The 26,246-nt window shown below is 40.9% G+C and overlaps 1 protein-coding gene across 1 annotated transcript in view; it reads right to left on the bottom strand.

Moving 5' to 3' along the window:
* Positions 1 to 23,618: 23,618 nt before the first annotated feature.
* Positions 23,619 to 26,246, bottom strand: part of LOC128497754 (neural-cadherin-like) — a 33,234-nt gene continuing 30,606 nt past the window's right edge. Inside the window, 3 exon segments of the mRNA XM_053467914.1 lie at positions 23,619 to 24,137; positions 24,814 to 25,007; positions 25,753 to 26,006. Of these exon segments, the coding sequence (XP_053323889.1) occupies positions 23,727 to 24,137; positions 24,814 to 25,007; positions 25,753 to 26,006 (859 nt within the window). The 3' untranslated portion in view covers positions 23,619 to 23,726.

Here is a 26,246-nt window from a genome sequence, read left to right as displayed (position 1 = left end):
AGTTCCATACATTACATCTAAACCTCTAACTCTAGTGTTAGACCATGGCCTCTAGTTCTAGCGTCTCTCCTGTACTTTATTTAACCCCTTCATGTAGTTAAATGTTTCCTCCAAGACGCACATGTTGAGATCCCTTCGCGAGCATGTTTTCATTCAGTAATTCTTACAGCCGTGCTTACTAAATATTACACGCCGGGAGAATAAACATATAGAAATAAAGCGTTATACACATTAAATAGTTAAAAGCGAAGTATTTAAGTGCGGTCAGAGTTGATGAAATTGTTATTGAGCTCCGACAATTCCCTAGTAACCAAACAAAACTATTCGGTGAAATTCTTCATCCCACAGAAATATTTTTTCTTCTTTAACATCCCAACGATGCATTATTTTAGGGCTTTGGCAGCGAGTCGGTTTTATTATTATTTTGGAACATGTATTTAATGTGACCTTAAGTCAGGATATATTTGGGATCTGACTACACCCTTTAATAAACAAAGTCTAAAAATATACGTACCCTCCGCGTGCCAAAATAAACAGTAAATAACTTTATACGGGAGGAACGGGGCAGAGGGGCCGTGACATTTAAACACTAATCTCCAAAAACTTCAGCTTCAGTTAGAAACATCAGAACGCGGGGGCCACCTGGATACGTGATTGGGTTATATACCCCCCCCACAATAAAACATAACTGGTCTTCATGTGTAGGATTAGCATGATGTACAAATAAAAAGCCATCTACATGTAACCAGGATGTTTTGGAAATATTCTATTTTAAAGTATAACATTAAACCTAAATGCTGTGATTGGAGGTGGTAGATAAGTGGAACAGCCTCCCATCAGAAGTGCTAGAGGCTAATTCAGTGAGGGAATTAAACATGCATGGGATAGACATAAAGCTATTGTGAATCTAAGACAAGACCAAGGAGCCTTTAAATCAGTTAAAAACGGGCTGAATAGTTCTTATCCCAATGTACGAAAAAAAAAATCTGGATGACGAAGGGTTCTGTCAGCCCAAACAAAAGCCGACACGCCGGGTCGTGCTGTACACAGAATCGTACAGCCCTGGAAACTCCCGGGGATCATCACAGCGCCAGGGCGAGGGGTCTGGAGCCAACGCTGAGATCAAACACACGACTCCCCATCTGCGCCGTTACCAGCAGAACGTCACGGTTCATTGAGAAAGTTCCCGATACGGCCATCCCTGCGCAGAATCATTTATTAACCAGATCATGACCCGGTATCTAACAAGAAGCAGTCACCCCAAACATTTATTCCAACTTACAGAGTTTGGGACTTGGGCTAGGAAAGCCAATGAGTTATGCCATATAACACATACATACATGTATACGGTATATTATATAGCTCTACCTCTATCATATAGATATCATACATAAATTATAACGCTATATCATATAGATATTATACATAAATTATAGAGCTCTATATCATATAGATATTATACATAAATTATAGAACTCTATATCATATAGATATTATACATAAATTATAGAGCTCTATATCATATAGATATTATACATAAATTATAGAGCTCTATATCATATAGATATTATAGAAACCCTCTAGATTGTAAACTATTTTGAGCCGGGCCCTCCTCACCTGTTGTCTCTGTTAGTCAATTTGTTATGTTACATACTACTTGTTATGTCCTGTCTACCCATTCTACAGCGCTACGGAATTAGATGGCGCTATATAAAACAATAAATAATAATATAGCTCTTTTATCATATAGATATTATACAGCTCTATCATATAGATATTACCAGTATATAGCACTATCATATAGATATTATACATAAATTATAGCTCTATCTCTATCATATAGATCTATCTCTGTTATATAAATAGCTATCATATAGATCTATCTCTGTTATATAAATAGATATTATATAGATCTCTGTTATATAAATAGCTATCATATACATCTATCTCTGTTATATAAATAGATATTATATAGATCTATCTCTGTTATATAAATAGCTATCATATAGATCTATCTCTGTTATATAAATAGATATCATATAGATCTATCTCTGTTATATAAATAGATATCATATAGATCTATCTCTGTTATATAAATAGATATCATATAGATCTATCTCTGTTATATTAATAGATATCATATAGATCTATCTCTGTTATATAAATAGATATCATATAGATCTATCTCTGTTATATAAATAGATATCATATAGATCTATCTCTGTTATATAAATAGATATTATATAGATCTATCGCTGTTATATGAATTTATGAATTCTTGGGAGCTGTATTCTTCATTGGCTTATCTTTATTTATATAGCGCCAACAGTATACACAGCGCTTCTCGCGATACATACATACCGAGATGTAGCGATACGTTACGTAAAGAGATCTCTGCCCACAAACTAGAGTCTGCGCGCGTCCCCCCCGGTAACGCCAGCAGTATTACCCAAGAGGGAGCACGATCCACAGCGAATGCCGGGTCTGAAGAACCGCCCGGGTGCCGGGACCTCTACGGCCAACCGGTTTAAAAGAACAACCATTTTCCCTCCTAGGCCACAACTGATACATGTATATCCCTGAATTGTGTGCTTTGCCCGCCTCTATATTGTGCAGAGTCTGTATTTACATTATTGATGGTTTTATATCGCGCCACGATATTCCGTAGCGATGTACAATGTTCCGGTATCACGTGCTTCGCCTGCCTCGGTATTGTGTTACGCGCAGCTGTCTAGCCGAGTCTAACTTGACATCTGACACTTCTACAACCGCGGCTCACTGCCTGGGGTCGCCCAAATAAAGGGCGGGACCCTCCGCGTCATCATTGTAAACATTGCGTTGCGTCACAGGGTCGTCAGGCCACGTGGGAGGAGCTTCAGCGAACCACTTACACCATCAACGTCACCGCCGCTAGTGTCACACAAAGGAAGGGAAAACTGCAGCAACGTAACAAACTGCCCGGACCGAGTGGCCACCGAAACAGGCAGGGGTGGTCTCACACAAGCCCACCGGCTACATAACGGGAGTCACTGGCCGGCTTCAGGCTCAGTGACGTCACAAATTGAATGTACACTGCGTGTAACGCAATAAAACAAATAACATGTCACAGAGTAACACCCGGCACTCGCTTCCCGAAGTAATTTATCTCCCCAACGGTTAGGAGACAACCGGCAAGCAACACCCCGAGCGTTTAAAAGACTACAATCCCATTCCGCTGCGGGGTTTGTAGTCCTGCAGGAGGTCACAGGGTGTCTAGAGGAAACTAGATGACGTTCCCGACAGACAAAGCCTGAGGCAAAGCTGTCACCCCGACGCCTGCTTACTTACTTTTTCGAGAGTCGCGTCTTTTTTTTTTTTTAAGTTGCGCCGTTGCTGTGGCCCCTATCCGGCTGTGTCTTCTGTGTTACTGAGGTAGATGGAGACACCTGTGCCGTGAGATGAGGCGTATTATTGCGGGTTTCCAGACAGATACCCCGGCTCCTTCACTCGCTCTCGTCCTCCCAACTGAACCTTTTGTTGTTGTACAACTCAGTTTGGAAACAGCTGATCGTACTGTGATGTCGCGAATAGCCGCCAGCCAACCAGGAGAGATGGGCGGGCTGTCGTTAACGCACGTGACTCCGAGGGCGGAGTCAATTCACTATTTGGGCTGTCGATCGTGTAGAATAGGCAGGGCAAGTCCAGACACGACCTGGTGTCCTTAAGCGGCTTGTAGGACAGCGGCAGACCGGGAGGTGACCCTCGAAGCAGGGTTACTCAGGTAGCCATAGAAACCGGCTCTTCTTAAATTACGACTGCTAAGCATCATGGGAGTTGGTTTTTCACAACAGCTGGGAGGCTACCTGTTGGCTGCTCGTGCAGTAACCGCAGCCTGGGGCTGTGGCGAATGATAAAATGTTTACGGCGACCATATGGCTTGAGTTCCTGCAATTCGAGTTATCAGCACTAAAGACAAATACGCGATTGGAGGAGGAAGAATCTTGGATTTTGTAGTATAAAAGTATTAAACATATGCGCATAAAGCTCGCATTAGCCCCAGTCTAGTACGTTTTTGGCGCGTGTCCGGTTTAAACATTGTTCAGCCAACTCTTAATCTCACGGCCTTGTTGCCCGGGCCTACTAAAATATACACAGGAGGGGGTAGTCTAATTTCAGATGGGAATGTAATGACACTTAATGTAATATAAGGACGTTTACAGGAGGTAGATAAATGGGATAGCCTCCCATCAGACGAGGGTAATACAGTGAGGGAACTTAAACATGCATGGGATAGTTCTATGTCTTACGATGGCGCTTTCAACTCTATTTACATATACAGAGGAATCTGTAACGGCTCCGAGTCCTGTCTCGCGCAGCAAATCAAATCATAGTAACTGGCGGATTTGCATTGTGAAGCGCAGGCCCAGACTGGCCATCTGGCGCAAATGGCTGATGGGGTGGTGGCTGGTGGTCTGCTGCCCATCAGGTACTGCAGAGCATAGGCACTGGCCGGATACCCCTGTGTATCCAAGCTAGTGGCCGCATCTGACTCATGTGGCTGGCTTTAAAGGCCGCTTAGTCAACTGCAGTCCAGCCCTGGTGAAGAGCCACCCCTAGTAGGCTTCTCCCATAGTAACGCTTTGTTGGCCTGTTAAACTATGCATTACACGGGGCTAACTGAGCTCTTCTTGCAATGTATACTCGGTACAGTAATAATACATAACAAGACAAAGCTGCAACTTTCTACAAAGACCTGCATTAGTGAATAAACCTCAAGGTTGTTACCCGGCCAGAAAAGGTGGCTTAACTGGGATGAATGCACGGCTGGATGGACCAATGAGCGGCGCACGCATGGTTAAATTAGCGCTGCGCACATCTGCGTGCTGGGTGGCCTGGTAAAGCAGACGTGTTTTTTTTGGACGCCCATGTGCTTTACATGTTACTGAGCTGCATACGGAAAGCGCGGCCCTGCAGGATGTGGTACATATAAACGTAGGCCGGAATCAGTTACATTTTATACATGCTGGTAACAAAAAGTATTAAAAGTACATTGTCCTGGTGGGGCCTCCCCGGTGCGTTTCTCCATGCAGCTTCCATTAGTAAAGATGTGCCATCGGCGCATACACAGCCATTCAAAGGTTTGCGGTCACTTAGTTGTTTCCGTGGAAATCAGTGACATTTCTGGCTGTAACATACCGTATTGGCTCGGATATAGGCCGCCCCCGTATGTAGGCCGCACCCTAAAAGTTTGGTGCTTTTTTTAAAGAAAATGTTTTTTCCTTTAAAAAAGCACCAAAAAAACATGCTGCCACTCTGTCTCCCCCCCCCGAGATATGCTGCCACTGTCCCCCCCTGAGATATGTTGCCACTGTCCTCCCCCCCCCCGAGATATGCTGCCACTGTCCTCCTCCTCCCCCCCCCGAGATATGCTGCCACTGTCCCCCCCCGAGATATGCTGCCACTCTGCCCCCCCCCACTTACCGGAGCAGACTCCCGGGTGTCTTGCGGGGCCGGCGGGGGGCATCTACGCAATACGCGTATACAACCGGAAGTTGTATACGCGTATTGCGTAGATGTCCCCCACCGGCCCCGCAAGACACCCGGGAGTCTGCTCCAGTAAGTCTTGGGGGCAGAGGTAAAATGCATCGTGCGGACGGTCACCGGCTGCAGCGATGTGGGTAAACAACCCGGAGGCTGTTTACCCGCATCGCCGCAACCGGTGACCGTCCGGACGATGCGCTTAGACAACCTCCCGTGCTGGCACCCCCCCCCCCCGTGGAAAGTGTTGGCAGGGGAGGCTGTCTGAGCGTATCGGAGAGTAGGATACAGGTCCCCTGCACCGCTGCGGGGGATCTGTATCCTAACCCCGCTGCCTGCCTGGCGGGCGCTAGACCCCGAATATAGGCCGCACCCCCACTTTAAAGGGGGAAAAAAGTGTGACCTATATTCGAGCCAATACGGTAATTGTAAAGGGGTTTTAAACATATTTAGTGAACACAACGTGCCATTGGAACACAGGAGTGATGGGAGTGATAAAGGGCCCCCTGAACACCTATGAAGATATTCCATTAAAAATCAGCCGCTTCCAGCTACAATAGTCATTTACAGCATTAACAACATCCTAACTGTATTTCTTACCCATTTCATGTTATTTTAATGGACAAAATATGTTTTCTGTAGTAGTGTAAATCCAGCCGGGACGCTGATGCCTGGGAAGGGAAGCAGCTCAGACACAAATCATAGCGTTACTGAGAAAATGACCTTGATATAGTTAGACGGCCACACATCGTACTTTCAAATACATAAAAGATGTAAGCGCCGTGAGCAGGGCCCTCATAAACCCCGCACTTTGTATAAAATATAGATTGGAAGCTCATGCACAGAGTCCTCAGCTGCTTTATCTAAATGTGTAAATGTATCTTTATAATAACACCTAATTATATTAGGTATAATAATAATAAATAAAAATAGGTAATATAAGGAGAGTTCATTTAGGTACCGTATATTCCGGCGTATAAGACGACTGGGCGTATAAGACGACCCCCAGCTTTTACAGTCCAAATATAGAGTTTGGACTATACTCGCCGTATAAGACTACCCCTCTACCCAGCGTACAACAACCAGCCAATCACGGCAAGCGATGTACCTTACCGGTGATTTGCTGGTTGATTTGCTGACATATACATACATGCACTGCCCTTACACACACACACACATATATAATATATATATCTATATATATATCTACACATATGCCTGTCCATACATACACATTTATACACTGCCCTCACCACACACCCCTGCCTTTACACACACATGTATATGTATGTATATGTATATGTATGTATGTATATATATATATATATATATATATATATATATACACACACACACACACGTATGTGTGTGTGTGTATATATATATATATACACACACACCAGTATATATATATATATATATACACACCAGTGTGTGTGTGTGTGTGTGTGTGTGTGTGTGTGTGTGTGTATATATTTCTCCCCCCTTTCTCCCCATCTCTTACCTTATCTTCTGTCTTCTTTCTTCCATCCAGTTGTGGGAGCCCGATGTCTGGCACTTCAGACCTCGGCTTCCCTGCTCTCTAATCACTACGCGCCGGCTATTGATACCGGGCGCCGGGACATGACGTCATCCCTGCGCTCGGCATCAATAGCCGGCGCCTAGTGATTAGAGAGCAGGGAAGCCGAGGTCTCAAGTGCCAGACCTCGGGCTTCCCTGCTCCCTCATCACTACGCGCCGGCAATTGATGCCGGGCGCCGGGACATGACGGCATCCGTGCGCTCGGCATCAATAGCCGGCGCGTAGTGATTAGAGAGATTGGTGGCTTCGTGGGAACCTCCGGCTTGGTAAGTACCCGGCGTATAAGACGACCCCCCACTTTTAAGAAGATTTTTTGGGGTTAAAAAGTCGTCTTATACGCCGGAATATACGGTAGGTTTGTTTATCTGAAACATACGTGTTTCTTTTTTTCTTGTGATTCAACTCACATGATTAAGTAGCAAACAAGTGGAAAAAATGTCCAATGTAAACAAATACAACCAAAAAAAACACACTTTCAGGTGTACCTTCACCAAGCCCATAGACTCTGCAGTACACAGAATGTATAGATGGAAACTTTTTTTTCCTTTCGTTTTTTTTTTTCTAAAAATGTGGTTTGTTTTTAAAATCTTACATGAGAAGATAAAGAAAAACAGCATGAGTTCAAGTTAACAAGTATGTTTTCCCAGAACTGACTCCCCAGTGGCTACGTACAACCACGGGGTGGAAAAAGATTTTGATAGGAAAACAGATGGTAAATTTGCGTATAAGCACTGAGATACGTTTCAAAGCTCCGTTATTACGTTCTTGAGGATCGCTATGTTAGTCTAGTGCAGGGCTCCCCAAACTTTTCAGTACGAGGGCCACATTGCATATTTTACACATTTTTGCAGACCAAAGAAGAAAATCAGTTTTATAAATGAGTAGTTTTATTTGGATTTCTGTGGCGTAATTATCATGATATGATTCAGAACACAGAAGAAATGTGACAATTACAAAGAAAGGATGCTGTGCTTGCACTCGGAAATGAAATACAATGAGCAAAAATGGCAAACTTAATAAATGTTCAGGCGAAAGAATCACTTAACTACACAGGAGAAAAGCAGTCTTTTCATATTTGTTAATTTTGTTTATTTAAAATTTTACAATTCGTAAAATTGAATTGAGAATTTGCCCAACGTTGTGGCACACAGTAGGTTGCCACATCTCTGGAAGAGTGGCTTCTAAGTCCAGAAGGTGGTTACAGGTGTCCTTCAATATAGACCTCATCCCCTAAAGAATCCATCTTGCAATAGAATGTTTGGTGGTGGAGTGACCATTCGTAGGTCCTGAGAAGGAGACAAAAAGGTTTGAAGATCTTAACCAATCTTTGGTTCTGTCCGTGAAAATCAAGGGGTACATTTGCAGATTGAGTGAATGTAATGCCACTTCTTCAGGAGAGGATGGTGAAGGAAGAACGGTAGCAACAACTTTAGGGAAAAACTTAGGTGGAAGTAGAAGAAAAACAGTTTTCAGGAGGATGCAAAGAAAAGGTTCTTTTATAGATAATGCCTGAAGCTCACTCACCTTTCTGCCACTTTCCAAAACTAGGCCTGAGTGCTGATATTTATACTTTCAGGGTCGCTGAATGACTTTTCAATATCCAGACAGTCAGATGGAACAGATGCCTCTGCAGTAGAAGGTCTTTCTTGTAAGGGATATTCAGTGGTTTTGCTACACTGAGCTATGGTAGGCCTGAATACCACACTCTCTTTCTTCAGTATGGAGCAATAACCACCACAGATGTTGAGTCTGTTCGAATCTTTCTGATTACCCTTGAGAGCAACAGTAAAGGTGGAAAAATATGAGCCATCTTTAAGGACCATGTTTTGGTGGAGGAGGGATAACGGTATGGGGCTGTTTTTCAAGGGTTGGGCCCCTTACTATCAGTGAAGGAAAATTGTAATGCTTCAGCATACCAAGACATTTTGGACATTGCTATGCTTCCAACTTTGTGGGAACAATTTAGGAATGCTCTTTTCCATTCCCCAGTGCACAAAGCAAGGTCCATAAAGACACGGTTGGACGAATTTTGTGTGGAAGAACTTGGCTGGCCACCCCATCGAACAATCAACCTGTCTCAATCTCTCTGGCCAATGGTCCCGCTACTCTCATAAGTGAAATGACTACGGTCTGTCTCTACTCCACATTTAATGTGTCCCCTGTTGGCCCCCATGAACAGGCGGCCAGCCACACGTTGCAAACAATACCAAGAGGAATACTGCAACGTCTCGCGTCCCAATTTTAACAGCATTGTCAAGCGTGTGAATAAACCAGCCCTAGATCTGAAAGAACTTGCTAACTCCCTGTTCCCTGTCCAAACTAGCCTCCAACCAGTCCTTTCTCAGGATGTATAGCAATCTTGTTTTCAACAAAGCCAAGGAGGGTCGTGTATCATGTATCCATTGAGTCAGAATCGCCTTCCTCCTTGCCACCATCAATATTCTCAGCCTTGCCCTGTAACTCTTGCATGGGCAAGCTTGGATATCTGGCGTGGACCTCCGCCAATGTCAGCACCCTCCAGGAAGAGTTCAGGGCAACCATTGTTACAACACCTCTGGAGTCCCACTGTGTGTACAAGTAGAAACCATGGTAGAAAGATGGAGACCTGCCAGTTACGACGCAAACGTAGCCTAAACAGTTTCCATGCTTTTATTGTGTTACTCAACTGAGGGGTTCGCGGTAACCTTTAAGGGCAGCTGGGCCACCGACATGTGTAGCAGGGCCTGGAGGGAGTACACAACAGTGGTCATCAGATTAATGTAGAGTTTCCTTAAAAATTTCAAAAAGGGGCTATTGAAAATTTCTAGGATCGTTCCAGGTGGGGTTATGCAACCCGATCATCGGCATCCATACTAACCAATGCCGGTTGGTAGCTTTTCTAGGCTTATTTTCTTAAGGTCTGTCAGTGCTCTCAGAGCAGACATATCAAGGAACAATGCTATAAAATGAAGCAAATTCATTTCAGTACAAAAAAACCTAATGCACTGAACCAGAAAAAGGGCCAGAGAATGCTGGTTCCACCACAAGCATTTAGGGTGATCATTATCAGACAGAAATTCACCAATGAAGAGATTGTGTTACTGCAGCATGGAGTATAACCAGCAAGCATGCAATAAGGTATTACCACAAGCCTCAATACTCATTTTTTGTATGTAAAGCTCCATTGAAATGATACAGAAGTCAAAGTTAGACCCGGTAAGATAGCAAAAAGCCCTAACAGTGGGACAGAAGCATACTGTATAATGTGATAAGTATAGCAAGGGTGCGAAGATTATCTTTACGGAAAATTAAGTATGAATGCCAAAAATACAATACACAGATGTCATAGTGGTTTAACGTACCCAAAAGAAATCGAGCAGTAAAAAAAAAGCTATAAATGCGACCCCCATACAGAGTCATGTACACTAATTATTTGCAATGAACAAAGACTTTAGCATTACATTTTTTTTAATATCCTAGCTTGGCAGACCTACATTCTTACGTTTCATTAAACACATCAAGATCGAATAGCCCTAGTAATGTCCAAGTAGCCTCAGTTCAATGAAAGCCAAGTCGCACTGGTCTAAACCACATGGTCCCAGATAGCTAGTATTTTAATGAAAACATTCCCTGTCTTTCCATTGTGTATCAGAGAACAAATAAAAGGAGACAATGGAGTCTAACTGAAACCCAAAGCCTTTTTTAGACAAAGGTCCCATAGACATCAAGTGACACAAGGCTGTTCTTTGAGCGAGTTGTATTATCCTGCATCACAAAGCACTTTTTACAAGATAGGCATACACGTCTACCCTATTTATTGACTCATTAACATTGCTGATAGGTAATTATTAAATAATTGGCCTGGGCTTGTAGGCTACTTTTTTGGATTCACTAAGCACAGCCAGCGACAGATTAATGCCAACTGATAATGGCACATTGGGGCCACATTATGGAGTTGGCAAAGAACAGCCAGCGACCAGTATCCATATAAACTTGACCAACTCACAGATAAAGTCATGGAAGATATAAAGGCTAGCCAAGCAGTGCACATGAAATAAACTTTTCTGATCTAATTCACTGTTTTCTGCTTTTCATAAACAATTACGTGTAAAAATATGCCATTGTATCTCTTCTCTTATTATTACATGGTGTGCTCCGATATTTTACAGAAAATTTGGATTTACTTTGTATGTTTCTTTTATGGTATTAATGATGTTCCTTCGTAAAACAAAGATAGAATGGAAGAAATGATGAGTCGCATAGGTAAAGTGACATTTATGTTGAATGCAGCGTTATAAACTATTACATTCCTTTAAAGGCCACCAAAAACAAAAATGGAAATTTAAAAAAATAAGGTGATTATTATTATTATGTTAACTTTTCTGTCCTATTACAATTTTATTTTCTAGACAAATCACTTAGGGTAGAATAAAGCCTTCTAGTAAAGACTTTCTATAAGCATCAGGAGCCACTATTACGCCTGTTTGTTTCCACAAAGCACTTATATCACGGCAGTCAGCTGTTTTGTATGAACACTATTCTTTTAGGGAGAATTTGTCCCCCCTTGTGGGTTTTTCAAAGTATATCATTAAAGGTAATTTTTTTTAGATTTCCTGTTCATTGGAAAAAACTTTTGGCAGCGCCCTGTACCAGCACCGTATTAATAGTTTGCCTTTGGAATAGGGCAGGGCCAGGCTGGGGGTGACTAAGTGGTCCAGACATCAAATGATGTACGCATGGCCGCACGTTACATGTTTGGAGGGTATTATCGTGAAAATAAAACCCTATCGGCCCACCAGGCTTTTTCTAGGTATGCCAGATGACCATTCGTGGCCTGGAATAGGTCCAATTCTGGTCCCGAAAATCTATACTCTGTTGGCTCTGTTAACTTTACTATTTGTTGTGATGTTACACTGTGTGGCTGGTGTGAGCCGTTTCATATACAGACATATACTCTGCTCTGCAAACAAATTATCATTCATATCAGGAAGAAAAAACACAGAATTTAATCAGAAAATCAGGCCATGTGACTTTTGTTTTAACATTGATAAATATATTGCATTTAAGGATACATAAAACATACATATCAGTTAAAACCAAACACTAAATAATGGTAACATAATATTCAGGGAAATACTTTTTAAATTATGGGGAAACAGCTTCTTGATCCAAGGAGAGATCTGACTGCCATTCTGGGGTCAATAAGGAATTTCCCCCCCTACTTTGTTGCAAAATTGGAAAGAGCCACAAACTGTTTTTTTCTGCCTTCTTTTGGATAAATAGCAATTAACAGATATGGGAAAGGCTGAACTTGGTGGACACATCGTTTTTTCACGCTATGTAACTATACGTAACTATGTAACGAAATGAACCAACATGTATCTTGATAATGGCTATTCGGTTAATTTAAATTCTAACGATTTTCCCTGAAGTTATTATACAATTGTCACAATAATAACTGTATAATATAATGTGATGTAGAATTCACATATTTAAAGTGTGTTCGTTTTGAAAATGTTTTAATTTCTTCTACGGGGACACAAGCTTCTAACAACTATAGATTAGAATGAGATGGGGGAAGGTTGACCATACTAAAATCAAACTTTTCCTACAGGCTCCCCTCCCCCTTCCAACATCAGTTAGACCTGAGGCCTTTCAAAATGAGCTGACACGGAGACCCTAAAATCTTAACCCTTATTTAGGCTATTATAATGTTTAATGTAGTTACTCCCAAGTTTCAGAGGCCAGTTGGTAACTAAAATACATAACTTGGGGATAAAAGTAAATCCTGTTACCCAGAAGATAATTGTTTGTAATCTCTCTTATTGGCAAACTGAGTATTTCTCTCTTCACAAGCCTTCCTAGTGCAGGTTTATTTGGTAGGTAATGGGTTAACCTGCACCTTATATGTCTCCAGAACAAAGAGAAGGGTTTGTGGTTTTTATTATATGGACAGATGGGAAAATGGGGGATGGGGGAAACTCCAACTTTTACTTTTAGGACTTTTTCGTGAATAAGTAGATTTTTTTTAAAACATTTGTTGCCACGCCATAGGTGATTGATATTTCTTTGTCCAACAGGAAGGGAATAACACGCAAAGCACTGAAGAAGTTTTACGTTCTATAACTGACGTGTACAACCGCATACTAATTAGTGGAATTTTAAAGAGCGATGCATATTGTCACCTAGGGAAATCCATTACTATGTAATTAGTTGAAACTTAAGAAGGTGCTGCACTCACTGAGCTATATCACACAAATGAAAAAAACATAAGCTGACAAAAAAATGACCTTTAACATTATAGTTATGACGTGCGTTAAGGTCTGCAGGCTGCCACTTAAACCTCATAAAAACTAAATTCTAATAAAGTCCACAGAGTTCTCCAACAGCCATGGGGTAGGAAGAATAGATGCATCATAAAATCTGAATACTGCAGGGCTAATGGCATCCAATTAGTTAAAATAATATGACTAAGGACACCATGTCATCAAAATGTAGCTTTCAGAGCAATATCGGGGTCCTTCAAAACAATAGATTAAGGGTGTAAACCTAGAAAATGGACCCTACGGTAGGATTTACTGAGCTATGGTCTTGTGTTATATACTGGGGCTGGAAGGCATTGTGGTGATATTGAAGGGACTGAAGTATAATGCGGGGGCCAGGAGATGTTGTAGGTGATTCTTAGTGGCAACTTCGTTTGCTCGGGGATTGTGCAGCCAGTGGGTAACTTATAATTTTGAGACAAGGAACCAATGCCCAGATACAAGGTTGGAAGTTGTGGAATGATCCCTGTAAACTATTAGCTAAACAAGGCCCAAAGGTAGCAGGAGTCATCATAGTCAACATCAAAAGTTGATGTTAATCCAGAAACCAGCAATTAGGGATCAGGCAGAGATTGCTGCTTGGGTTCGTGTCATACCCGCTTCCGGAAGGAGAGAGAGAGGCACAGGGAGTCAGAAGTGTTCAAGTGTGTCCCTCACCTTACTGAACCTGAGGCAGATGGAAGCTACATCCTTGTAACTGGGCAACTGGGTAGGTAGCTGTAAAGTGGACCTATCATTGAAAAATAACATGCTGCGGCTTTAAAATCACATGTGCTATCATTTTGCCAACGAATGCAGTCGTGTGAAAAAGAAAGTACACCTTCTTTGAATGGTTTTACATATCAGGACATAACAATCTGTTCCTTAGCAGGTCTAACAATGAGGTAAATACAACCTCAGATGACAACAACACATGACATTTTACACCATGACATGATTTATTCAAATCAAATAAAGCCAAACCAGCAAATCTACAACACAATGGCTGAAAAAGAAAAGAACCAAGGTGTTGCAGTGGCCCAAAGTCCAGACCTCAACCCGATTGAAATGCTGTGGCAGGACCTTAAGAGAGCTGCGCATAAACAAATGCCTCAAACCTCAATAAACTGAAGCAACGCTGTAAAGAAGAGTGGGCCAAAATCCCTCCAGAATGATATGACAGACTCATACATAAGATGATTACTTCGTTATTGATGCTAAAGGTGGTTCAACAAGCTATCGAATCATGAGGTGTACTTAGTTTTTACACATGGCTTCTCCATTTTGACTTTATTAGTGTTAAGTAAGTCATGACACGGTGTAATATGTCATGTGCTGCTCATGTGAGGTTGTATTTACCTAATTTTTAGACTTGCTAAGGAACAGATGATTGTTATTAGACTTGTGCATTCGGATTCATACGGATTGTAAATTTACAGAATTTTGGTAAATTTGTTGATTCGTACAGCGCCCCAAAAACGAGGCCAAACCTTCACGAATGCCCTACAAATAACTTTATCTCTGTGGGTGGTGTTTCAGTGTCAAGTAAATTCAGTTCATCCTTTAACTCTGAAACCGTACAATTGCAATACAATACTTTCACACCCCATCATTGGTTACGTGTAAATGTAAAACTTAATTGGTTTTCTAGTTTGCTGTAATGTTTAGAAAAATGAGTACTAAACTAAAATGAGTAAATTTAGAAAAATGAGTAGTATTCTCTTTGCACGTCTCCCTCTGATTTATGATTGCACGTTGACCTGCCATTAGAATGCTACAGCTAAAATACTTTGCCGGATGCCTTAGTTTGATTTGTTTTTCTTTTGTTCTCCATGCTCCTTATCCGGGAAGCCTTGCAGCTACATGGCTGCATTTGCCAAACAGTAAATCTGATGTAAATAGGTAAAGTTCACAGAAAACTTCTTAGTATATATATATATATATATATATATATATATATATATATATTAATATACCTATGTCTGTTAATCTTAAATGTTTCCTGGAGTTTATATTATATTTATATTATAATATTGAATTTTTTCACATCAAAAATTTGTGATCAGACCTATTTTTAAACCAGGACAAAGGGGGCAGTTATACAGAACTCATAAATTATGCAGGAGCCAACAGGTAAGATGAAAAATAAAAATGAAGTTTGACACGGAGGGAGGGAAAAGAGAGGATGCTATGGTGACGGGGTACCAAGACAGCGGTGAGGGTAGTAATTGGGTCATAAGGAAGTTTTACTTTACATATTTGAGGTTGTTGGCTCCTCATCAGTCTGGTTGTAGCTTGCTGTCCAACAATGGTGTGTGTGTCCCAACGGGACCTCCTACCTGGATCCAAGGGGGGCTCTGGGTAGCTGGAGACAGAAAGTTCCTAGGTATGCATATTGGTTCAAGAGAAGATGGAGGTTTAGGCCAAAAGTGATACTATTTATTGAGACAACATAGAAACACATATAGAATCTGAACCTTAGAGGTTTCTTCTTCACATGAAATGGAAGAAGAAGAGACATCTGAGGCCCCAAAAGTTTAGATCCTGCGTTGGGCCATTAAAAGTAATCACTGAAGGCTCTATCAGTAATGCATTGAATGTTTGAGCTGTGGTGACTCCATCACTGTGTGCGTTGAACGTGTAATAGTTCTGCTACTTCTACAGCCCAGCCCTGATTACATGAGGAATGTGCTTGCAGTTTAATTTATGGACATTCTCCAGCAAAGTATGAAATATCATATCTTTTATATGTGATATTTTCTCCAGTTCACTCTTTCTGGTTTTCCCTTCAGTTTTTATTTCCTCCACGTTCTTCTCCCCAGTTCCCCCCCCTTTCAATCCTCTGTCTTTCAACCTTTTAACTCCCCATCTGCTGTGAAATTGTCTGTCTTTGTCATTTTAATCAATTCCTTGTTTGTCTGTTCTTTCCTTCTTCTCCTCCATTGTGAAAAGCTAGATGTCTGAGTACTCAGACCACACTTCACATAATCTGGAGAACTCAGACATCTAGCTCTGGAAAACCCTGGCAGGAGACGTTAGCTCGTTAGACGTGTAACCAGGAAGAGTGAGATCTTATGTCTGCCTTTAGGAGCTTAAAATATATTTGTCAGCCATGGTTTGTATAGATCTCATTCCAAAGTTTTAAAATGTTTTTATAAGAGTTTATACCAGGGATGGGCTGACATCATCTGGCCCGGGGGGAAGCCCATCTGTTGATCTAAAAGATCACTCCAAAACTCCCTGGGTCCCAGCATAACAGGTGAACGCATACCTGCGGACAGGTTTTTGAGTTCTGTCGGTAGGCCGCTTTTTGTTTTCATCTTCTTAGCAATAAATGCTTGTTTCAGTTTTATGTCTGTTTAAGAAAACTGGCACAATTATCAGTATCACTTCCTGGCCGCTCTTAAAATTCATACGTGTCTAGATATTTCATACTTTCGTTACTGATATGCAAACTTTTTTTCCCTCTACTAACCTCTCTGACACAAGTTACCCGAATATTAGACACCGAACTCCAGAAGATTGGATGATTATTGGATTCCGGTAGGCCTTATTCACTACGCGGTGGGCTGTAGATGAGTTTTTTTTTTTTTACATCATTTTTATTGGCATCTGTGAAGAGAGACCAGAGCATGTGCAAATATAAAGTCAAGTTTCAAATGAAACATCATATCAAAATGCACAATAGTGTACAAAGCAAAATGCTACAATGTTTCGGATTTACAAGTGTCGACGTGGACAGAACAGTCTGCTCATATAATAAAGAATACCGAGCTTCACAAATTTATTTTTGGTATATGTGAGTAGAGTAAATCATAGAAAGAGAGGGAGAAAGATCCGAAAAAGGGAAAAGACCGGAGGAAGGAATAAGGAATAGGAGGTGTCAACACTGACAGGGAGGCACAGCTATCTAGAGATGAAGCAAGGCTGACCTGACGGTAATATCTGCATGTTTAGTGAGCCATGGCTCCCAAATATCTTCAAATTTGTACATCTCATCTCTCAATTTGGCTGTAAGTTGTTCCATAACAATGAGGTTCCAAATAGCGGACTGTATTGCGGCTGAGGTAGGAGGGTTCCCCTTCCATCTCCTTGCAATTGTTAGTTTGATCGTTGCACATATGCGATGGATACGTTTTTGATTGTGAACTGACAATCTCTACTCTGCGACGTCCATTACTAACAAAGTTACCTCCGGCGTACCACTGATCGTTAGACCTAAAGGTGGTGACATTTCTATCTCGCCACATTGACCATATTAATAATGCATTATAAAAGTGCCAACCCAACTGAGTTTCTGCTGCACTAAGTTTAGGGTGACCCTTTATAATGCAGAGTAAAGTTAATGAGATCATTGGATGAACCTCTCATCATTCCTCGTTGTCCATTGTGTGACCCTCTCTCCCCTGTCTTTTTAGTCCTCTCTTTCCTGCTCTCCACAAATTATCACTTTGTACACAGTTTTAGCTACATGTCTAATTCAGCTACATCCCTTGTCATGTTCACCTTCCTGTCTTTCCAACTATGTTGGCTCCTCCATATATTTTGTGCACGCTATTCATTCCTCTTTTCCCTAGCTCATTTAACCCTCAATTTGCCAATTTGCCCCCTTCTGTGTCTTCCCATACAAATGAGGCATCTTGTCATTGATTACGTAATAGAGCAGGACCTGACATAAGCATGGAGAGAGTGAAATGTCACCTATTACTGTGTCTATGCTCAGGGAAATGTATGAGGGTTTCTCCCATGTGTGTCTGCCAGGGCCAGCCAGGGCAGCAGGCACGCCAGACATGAGTCTTACGAATCAGGTGGGTACGGGCAATGATGTATTTTTTACTAGGGAAACAGACCTGAAGTCAAGTAACGCCTGGACTGGTGGGGCAGATCACCCTATTGGTTCCTGAAGCCTGGTTCCTGAAGGGTTTATAAAATACACTGTATAGACATACAATAATTGTATAAAAACATTATGCTATCTAAAATGGGAAACAATTTTAGGAGGGGACCCAAATAGTACTTTAGCCTACGGTGTCACTTGGCCCTGCTGCCACACCTGTCACACCTGTGCTGTTGCCCTGTTATGCATTGTTGCCAATACAAAGCCCAAACTACTGTGCTATTAAGGGCCTGATGTCTAGTGGTGCTAATGTCTTACATCCAAAGGGACCTGACGTTGGCCTAATACAGTAGGGTAACCAGACTTCTATAAATGATGACATATATATATATATATATATATATATATATATATATATATATATATATATATATATATATATATAGATCTTGGTTAAAAGATCACAATGAATGAAAAAAGAGTGCTGGGTTACAGTAGACATCCACCACTTTAATAGCACCATGTATCATGCATATTCATAAACAGATCTCTTAACCTTTTCATGGCCAGAGTGTACAGATGCAGATACACAACATGGTCGTACTGAATTTAGTGTGATAAGAGACTAAGTTGACACCTTTCCAAGTTTCAAATGTCTGCCTTGCTAGAGCAAGCACTGTTGTTGTGAAGTGCAAAGTGAGCTACATATGAGCCATAAACGTTCACAGAGTACCAAAGTCCTTTTATAAGCAATGTCAGGACAAGAACTGTTCATCTGCAGCATCATGAGTTGAGCTTCCATGGCCAGACACTGGTCTTAGACAAGGCTGGTGTAATACAAATCTCATTTCTTTTGTGCTCTGGAGTAGTGGACACACAATATCCGGGGGGTTGGATATCCCATGCACTGATGTCATATCTGCTTCTAAAAGTGAAAGAGGGAGCATGGAAATTGCCTCCAGGTAGCTTATGCACACACTCTACCTTGCACCCGCTACCAGGGGCAGCTGTCCATCTTGCCCAATGGAAGTTTCAGCCCTAAGTAACATCTTTACATTATGGCATACAATGATATTCTAGACTATTGTGTGGGAGGGGGGTATATGTATGTTTGTATATATGTGAGAGGATGTCTTTGTATAAGTGTATGTCAGCATGGATGTGTATGTGTAAGTGTGTGTAAGCATGTGTAAGTGTGTTTACAAATGTGTGCCAGAATGTATGTTGCAGGGGAGACAAGAGGCAATAATGGCACAGACAAGCTGGTGGCAAAAATGGCACAGATAAGCTGTTTTGGTGGTACTGACAAGCTGGGACAAAGATGGCATAGACAGGCTGTTTGGGGATTAGGTTGGCACTAGTAAGCTGCTTGGGGGCAAAGGTGGCACTCAAAAGCTGTTTGAAGGCAAAGGTGGCACTATGGGACACGTTGCATTTGTGAAGTTAGGGGGCCCTGGCGCAATTTTCGCACCAGGACCCCGTGGCTTCTAGTTACACCCTTGCTTGCACGTGTCCATTCTAGTCAATAGGAGCTGAGCTCCCTTTGAAATCAATGGGAGTAGCAACAGCCAATCACATGTATGGTAACAGAACACTGATGTTTGGCAAACATATTTGTGACTGCCAGTGTTACTGAGCATGTGCAAGACGTTTTCATTACTATTGTTCGATTACTATTCGATACTATTGTATCAGGGGAGGTAGCCAGGGGAGTTAAATAAGCCAGTAGTTACATTTTCTAACCAATTTGTATCAAGTAAAATACAAAATGTCCTCCAGCACATTAAACAATAAAAATAGAATTTTGGGGACTAGACTTATCCTTTAATGCTCTTGATGAATGAATGGACAGCTAGTGCAAAGCTTTCCCAGAGGAATAGGGGTTACTACCGCATTACTACTACCACACTACTAGCTCCATGTTAATGCTCTTGATTTCAAATGACCTATACATTATTCCTAGTAGTCAGTGTGCTTACACAAAAGTCCATTGTCACGGAAAAAAAGTAAGTAAATGTGTTATTTTAACCCTTTCAGCGTCAACCACATACATGGTAAGAGGTTGTCAAAAAGGCAGGGGAGGCTCTTGAGCTAACCAGCAGCCATCTTCCCACCCCCCAGCATCAGCCGCGTGTGTTTCATTGTGCACATGAGACTCCAGTTAAAGAGGAAATGTGCAGATTTCTAACGCCGGTTGGTCGCAGACTGATGGGCAGTTTTCCCAGCTGTAAAAAAGGTGCTAGTTGATCTATATTGAGATCAGTTGGCTAGCATGCTAGTAAACCAGCCTGATCCCTGATCACACAGAGGGATCAGTGATTGTGATGTCGCAGGTGTCCCCAACTCTAAAACTCTTTCTTTGTCATAAAAAAAAAAGTAAAACAAAACTCAAAAAGGTACACCAATTTATTTAAATACATTTTAAAATAATTTACTTTTCCAACCATAATTGGAACCATAATTATGAGGGTGATGGTCCTCAAAAGCACAACTAAATTTTTTATATATTATTATATGGAATGGAATGTGTGCCCAAACTAGGTATCTATGAGGAGCTTAACATATTCTAAAAAAAATCTCTCTATAAAATAATATAAAACACATATATATATATATATTTATATATATAATTGACTTGGGCTCCCACTGGGAAAAATGCATCCCAAAGTTCCACCTGCCCCGTTGAATTAAACATTAAATGCAGAAACATTATTCCAAGTTCAGTGGAATATCTTTACTCTTCCTAGAAATGATTCTATAATCATGTGAATTTCACCTCATTAATATTTTTCTGGGAACGCTTGTCATGTGACACAAAAGCAGGCACTTATTGGTTGAAACTGACTTGGCCTAAAGGGTTTCTTTGTTGTTTTTGTATGATTAAACCGTCAGAAGAAGTAATAAAATGACAGTTCTGTTAAGGTTTATTTGCTTTGCATATTAGAGAGCACAATTAATGTTTTCTTTCGGTGGAATGTGGAACAACACCTTTAAGAAAATAGTTGACCCTAACTCTTCAGTACTGAAAAAAGGAGTCAGAAGGTGCGAGTCACTCTTACCGTCATACAGTGCCACCAGGTGGCGAAATGAAGAATTGCAGGCTCTGGGTCATTACTGCTAGGTCATCTCTGAAACTAAACCTTCATTTTTCTTATAGACTATAGCCTTTAAAGTAACAAAACAAACTTTGGGTATATCATTACACCCACCTAATCCCTCCCAGGAATGATCATATACACTCGATGCATATAAATTGGCCTAACCCTTTACACAGTAGAGTCTGGATATTCATTTAAGCTTAACAGAGATTTTGCATGTAATCTAGGACTATGCAAAAACAATAGCAGAAAAAAAAATCCCACTCATAAGAAAAAGGCTACCTGTAAACAGAAACCTTCTACTTCTTGTATGACCAAAAGGTATGGGGACACCTGGCCATCACATCTATACGGGCTTGTTGGACATCCCATTCCAAAACCATGAGCGTTAATATAGAGTCATCCCCCCCACTGCAGCTATAACAGCCTCCAATCTTCTGGGAAGGCTTTCCACAATATTTTGGAGCGTTTCTGTGGGAATTTGCACCAATTTGTTTGGTCAGACACTGATGGTGGATGAGAAGGTCAAACTGTTAACTGGTTATCTGTAGAATGTTGTGTTTATCCAGGTCTATTATTGCCATATAAAGCCATACCATTTCCAGAAAAGGGGTTAGGTGCAGGCGTGAATATTACTGCCCCCATTTTGTTAAGAAACTGCTATATCATTAAGGTTATGGAGAGCATAGCTTTGTACTGCCCCTAACTATGGCAATGAGGAAAGACTAGATAGTAAGCTCGCAAGAGCAGGGCCCTCTTCTCCTTTGCACCAGTTTGCTATTGTATATGTTATCAGTATGTTTCTAAATTGTTCTTAGTAACAACGCTGCGGAATCTGCCGGCGCTTTATAAATAAATGTAATGTAATGTAAATGTAACGTAAAGACAGTTTCAGGATTTCTGAGGCCTGCTGCAAAGATTGATTGCTGTATTCAGCCGGAGATCACTGCCAGGCAGGGGGTCCTACCTCTCTTTCCTGTTCATCTGGTTCTGGGTTATGCAGCTGCTCTTCCAGACAAAAGGACATAATTGTCCCTTCAGCTACAACAGTGGCTGTCATGGAGACGACTGCAGCCACAGAATAAACTTTTTATATGGAAACCGAAGTAGTTAAATTTATTTCGATTTTGACATCATCTTATTGTGTAACACGCACATACTTCCTCCATTAGAGATTATTGTTTCAGTGTTAAATATGGATGCTAGTGGAACATGAAAACCCTTTGACACTCGTGCTAGGCTATTTCAAGTACCACTGATGTAAAAGGTTTTATTACACATTATCATACATCTTTGTCCATTTATCTAAGCTAAAAAACTAATTTTAGAAGTATATTGAGTATATGACAGAAAATACTTCCGTGGCTGGTCCTTGACCAAACAGTGTCCTAGGCAAGAAGCCCCTTTGTTGCCTGACATCAGTACACTCCATGTCTTTTTTATACTTTTTTGAATGATATAGATCATAGATCTCTTGTGAATATCCCCCATACATAGCTTCTAATGCACCTGTCCGGTACCAGACCAACCTCTGTACCTTGGCGGCAGTTTCTGGGATGAGTGTCAGCAACCCTTTGGTCCAGGCAGCTGCCTGACTCGCGTGGTGCCAATACCTAACCTGAATTCCTATATCTAATTCTATCTATATCTATATCTATCTATATCTATCTATCTATATCTATCTATATCTATCTATCTATATCTATATCTATCTATATCTATCTATCTATATCTATCTATGTATCTATATCTATCTATATCTATCTCTATCTCTATCTATCTATCTATCTATCTATCTATCTATCTATCTATATCTGTCTATATCTATCTATCTATATCTATCTATCTATCTATCTATCTATCTATCTATCTATCTATCTATCTATCTATCTGTCCAAGGTAAGAGTATCTGGAATCAATACTTTTTTGGGGCAAGCATTGGAAAAAGTCACATGAGCATTTGGAACCTCCAGAGGTTTCTTCGTCAGTTTCTTTCATCTAAGGAAGAGACCCCTGGGATCCCAAAAGCTTATGTGAATTGAAATATTTCACTATGTAATATAAATATGTTATGCCTTCACTATGCATGATTTAATCAACAACAGGATATTCGATAAATCTCACTGATACAATAATAATGCAGTATCTGACTGATCAGTGGCCGTTTTACTAGTTCCTAATCAATGATCATGTAAACAATGTATCCCTGATTAATTTAATTGCTTGTCCCCCCACATGTAAGGTAAATGAATGAGACCATTTTCCAACACCCGCACGAATCAGATTTTCAGCTAACACATTTATTTGTAATTGCTTAAAAGGTCTTTAAAACTAAAGTATTTATCGAAGGAGGTTTGGAGGTTTCAGTTTCAGCGGCATGTGTCCTGTCTGTTGATAAGTGCCAAAGGCTTCCTAAACCTTGCTTTCAGAGGACTGGTATAATTCTTTGAGTCTGTCAAACTTTGAACCCCATCTGCTCAGATATTCATAGTTCAAGTCTTCGTCAATAGGTGAGGGGTCCAGTGACCGAAGGCTTCCAGCTGTTGAGCGTTGTCCCTCTGTGGAGTAATTGTGAAGAACATCCACAGGGTGGCTTTTAAGATCATTATCTAGAGCTCCTCTTATTTGGCACACATACTCCTGGAATCTGGGGCCATTGGGCTTCGGCTTTCTGTGGTGCTGGGGAAGTTTTGCTCTTTCAGCTTTGGGTTGGGTATCTGAAGTCCTACAGAACCTTGAGGCTGGGGGATCATTGGAAATAGCGCAGAGCTTCTGTACATTCGTTCTTACAGGCTTCTTCAATTTGTGAAGGTCGTATCCATTCTAACAAGAAAAAACATACATGACTAGTAGAAAAGAAGAAAAGAAAGCTTGTATAAAATGTAACTTTTGTTTGTCTAAAATGTGTGTTTGTCAAAGAAAGTAGGAACGAAAAGGTAAAAAAGTGTCTGGGACACATATCAGTTTTCTAATTAGAAAAAATACTTAACGATGTTCCATTAAAACAAAAGGGATTTCAATACTTTTCTTACCACACACTTTAGAAAAACAAGTTACGTTTTATAGGTTTTCTTCTCTTCTCGTTTTGTTTAGTTCTATTCAGGCATTCTGGTGGCGAGTTATAAAGATATAATGCAAAGGCAAAATATAGTATTAGGGGCACAGTGTCCTCAGGGACGACAGAGACAAAGTTACCGGACTAAAGGATCTGTTCAGAAACTTGAAAAAAGGGCAGAATGGATGGACCAAATTGTTCTTATCTGCCGTCAAATTCTATGTAAATTCCTGCTTGTGTTAATTTTACTCACTAAATTCAATTTGAATGTACGAGTATGCGCTCTCTTTTGAGACAGCCTAAATTGGATTAAACTGACAGAGTAACTGATAGAGAGGTCAGCGAACTACACGTCAACAAAGAGAGACTGGTGCATTCAGATTTTAGTATGCATGGGAAAATAAAATGATGGTTGGACTACGTAGGAACTAGATTACCATATACATGCTATTTACGGTTCATGTGAGTTGTGAACACAAATACCTGGTCACGCGCTCCTCCACCCTCTTCATTATAATTTAAGACGTTTTCTCTAATGTCCTCCCAGCTCTCATGCTCTGCAGGAATATGATAAATTCCTCCTTTCCGGAAATTGGAACTTCCCCACTGACTCCACACTGTGTAGGAGACCAACAAGGCTGGAACAAGACAGCTACAAAAATTAGCTAGTCATATTACTGGATCAAAGAGCAGTCCATCTTACACAATCAGAAAGTAAAGACACTCTGCCAATAGGGTTTATTTACTAAAAGGATTGATGACAGGAGAGTTTACAACAGAGTTGAGTTTCAGCTCCTTCATTTCAAGATACATGATGAAGAGCTAACCCCAGCGAGCTTCTACTGGAGGAAGAGCTTTGATGGCCCTGTGTGATGTATAGTTAGATCATCAAGATTTCTTCAGTCTCTTTAAACCTTGTTTTTTTTTGCATTATACACAATTCTGCCATAACCTTGCTTGTTCTTCCTTCATAATGACTAAGCAAGTGAAAAAACAGAGTTGGAAAAATGGAGCCAAAATGGTCACCAAACTAGCCCAGGTAAAATATGGTCATTAATCTCTCTGTTAAGCCATTTCTGTTACAAGTTGATAAATAAAATATGATGGTGCTAATTCAGAAAACGATAGTAAATAGTACGTGGTATTCACGTAAGATGATGTTTGCAAGAAAGGGTAGGTTTGCCCTGCATAATGCATATTTCAAATGGTTTAGTGACTCTGCCATCACAGTCCTCCTTGCAGGTGAAGCTCACCGGGAACGGGCCTTCATAATGCATGTGGAACCTGATGAGCTCCACCTGCCGTAACCTCACAATCGAAAAAATATTGTACGTGTCCCACTTAACATTTATATGCATGTATACTCTTATGTCACCCCCTTACCTATGAAAATGAGGAGACACATGCTGATGGCTAAAATGGATCCTGAACTGAGGCCAATAGACTTCCCGCTCCTTGTCTGGATGCTTTCACATATTCTTCCTTTATAGCCCTCTTTGCAATTACAAATATACTTCTGGTGAGACTGAGCCACACAAGTGCCCCTGTTACGACAGCTCCTCCGCGTACACGGGGAAGGATAACAGAGCTTGCGTCCTGTGACATTGTTAATCACTTCCACTTTATCTGCAGGGCACCTGAATGATGTAATAATGAATGAGAGATGTGTAAAGGGTCAAAAGCAATTTTATGCATATATACACATCGTTTAACCATTTCGGCGAGCATGTAACACGGACCCCAGAATTAATTTGAATTTTTCTTAATGTGTGTTATTATCCTTACTAAGAATGGTCATTAAAAGATTAATGAAAAGCTTTACTCAAAGTCACTTTGTGAACCTTTGCAGTCTTGGCAAAAAAGAGGTAACGTTCTAT

This window comes from Spea bombifrons, chromosome 5 (assembly GCF_027358695.1).
Source record: "Spea bombifrons isolate aSpeBom1 chromosome 5, aSpeBom1.2.pri, whole genome shotgun sequence".
NCBI lineage: Eukaryota > Metazoa > Chordata > Amphibia > Anura > Pelobatidae > Spea > Spea bombifrons.
This window is presented reverse-complemented; position numbering and strand designations above follow the sequence as displayed.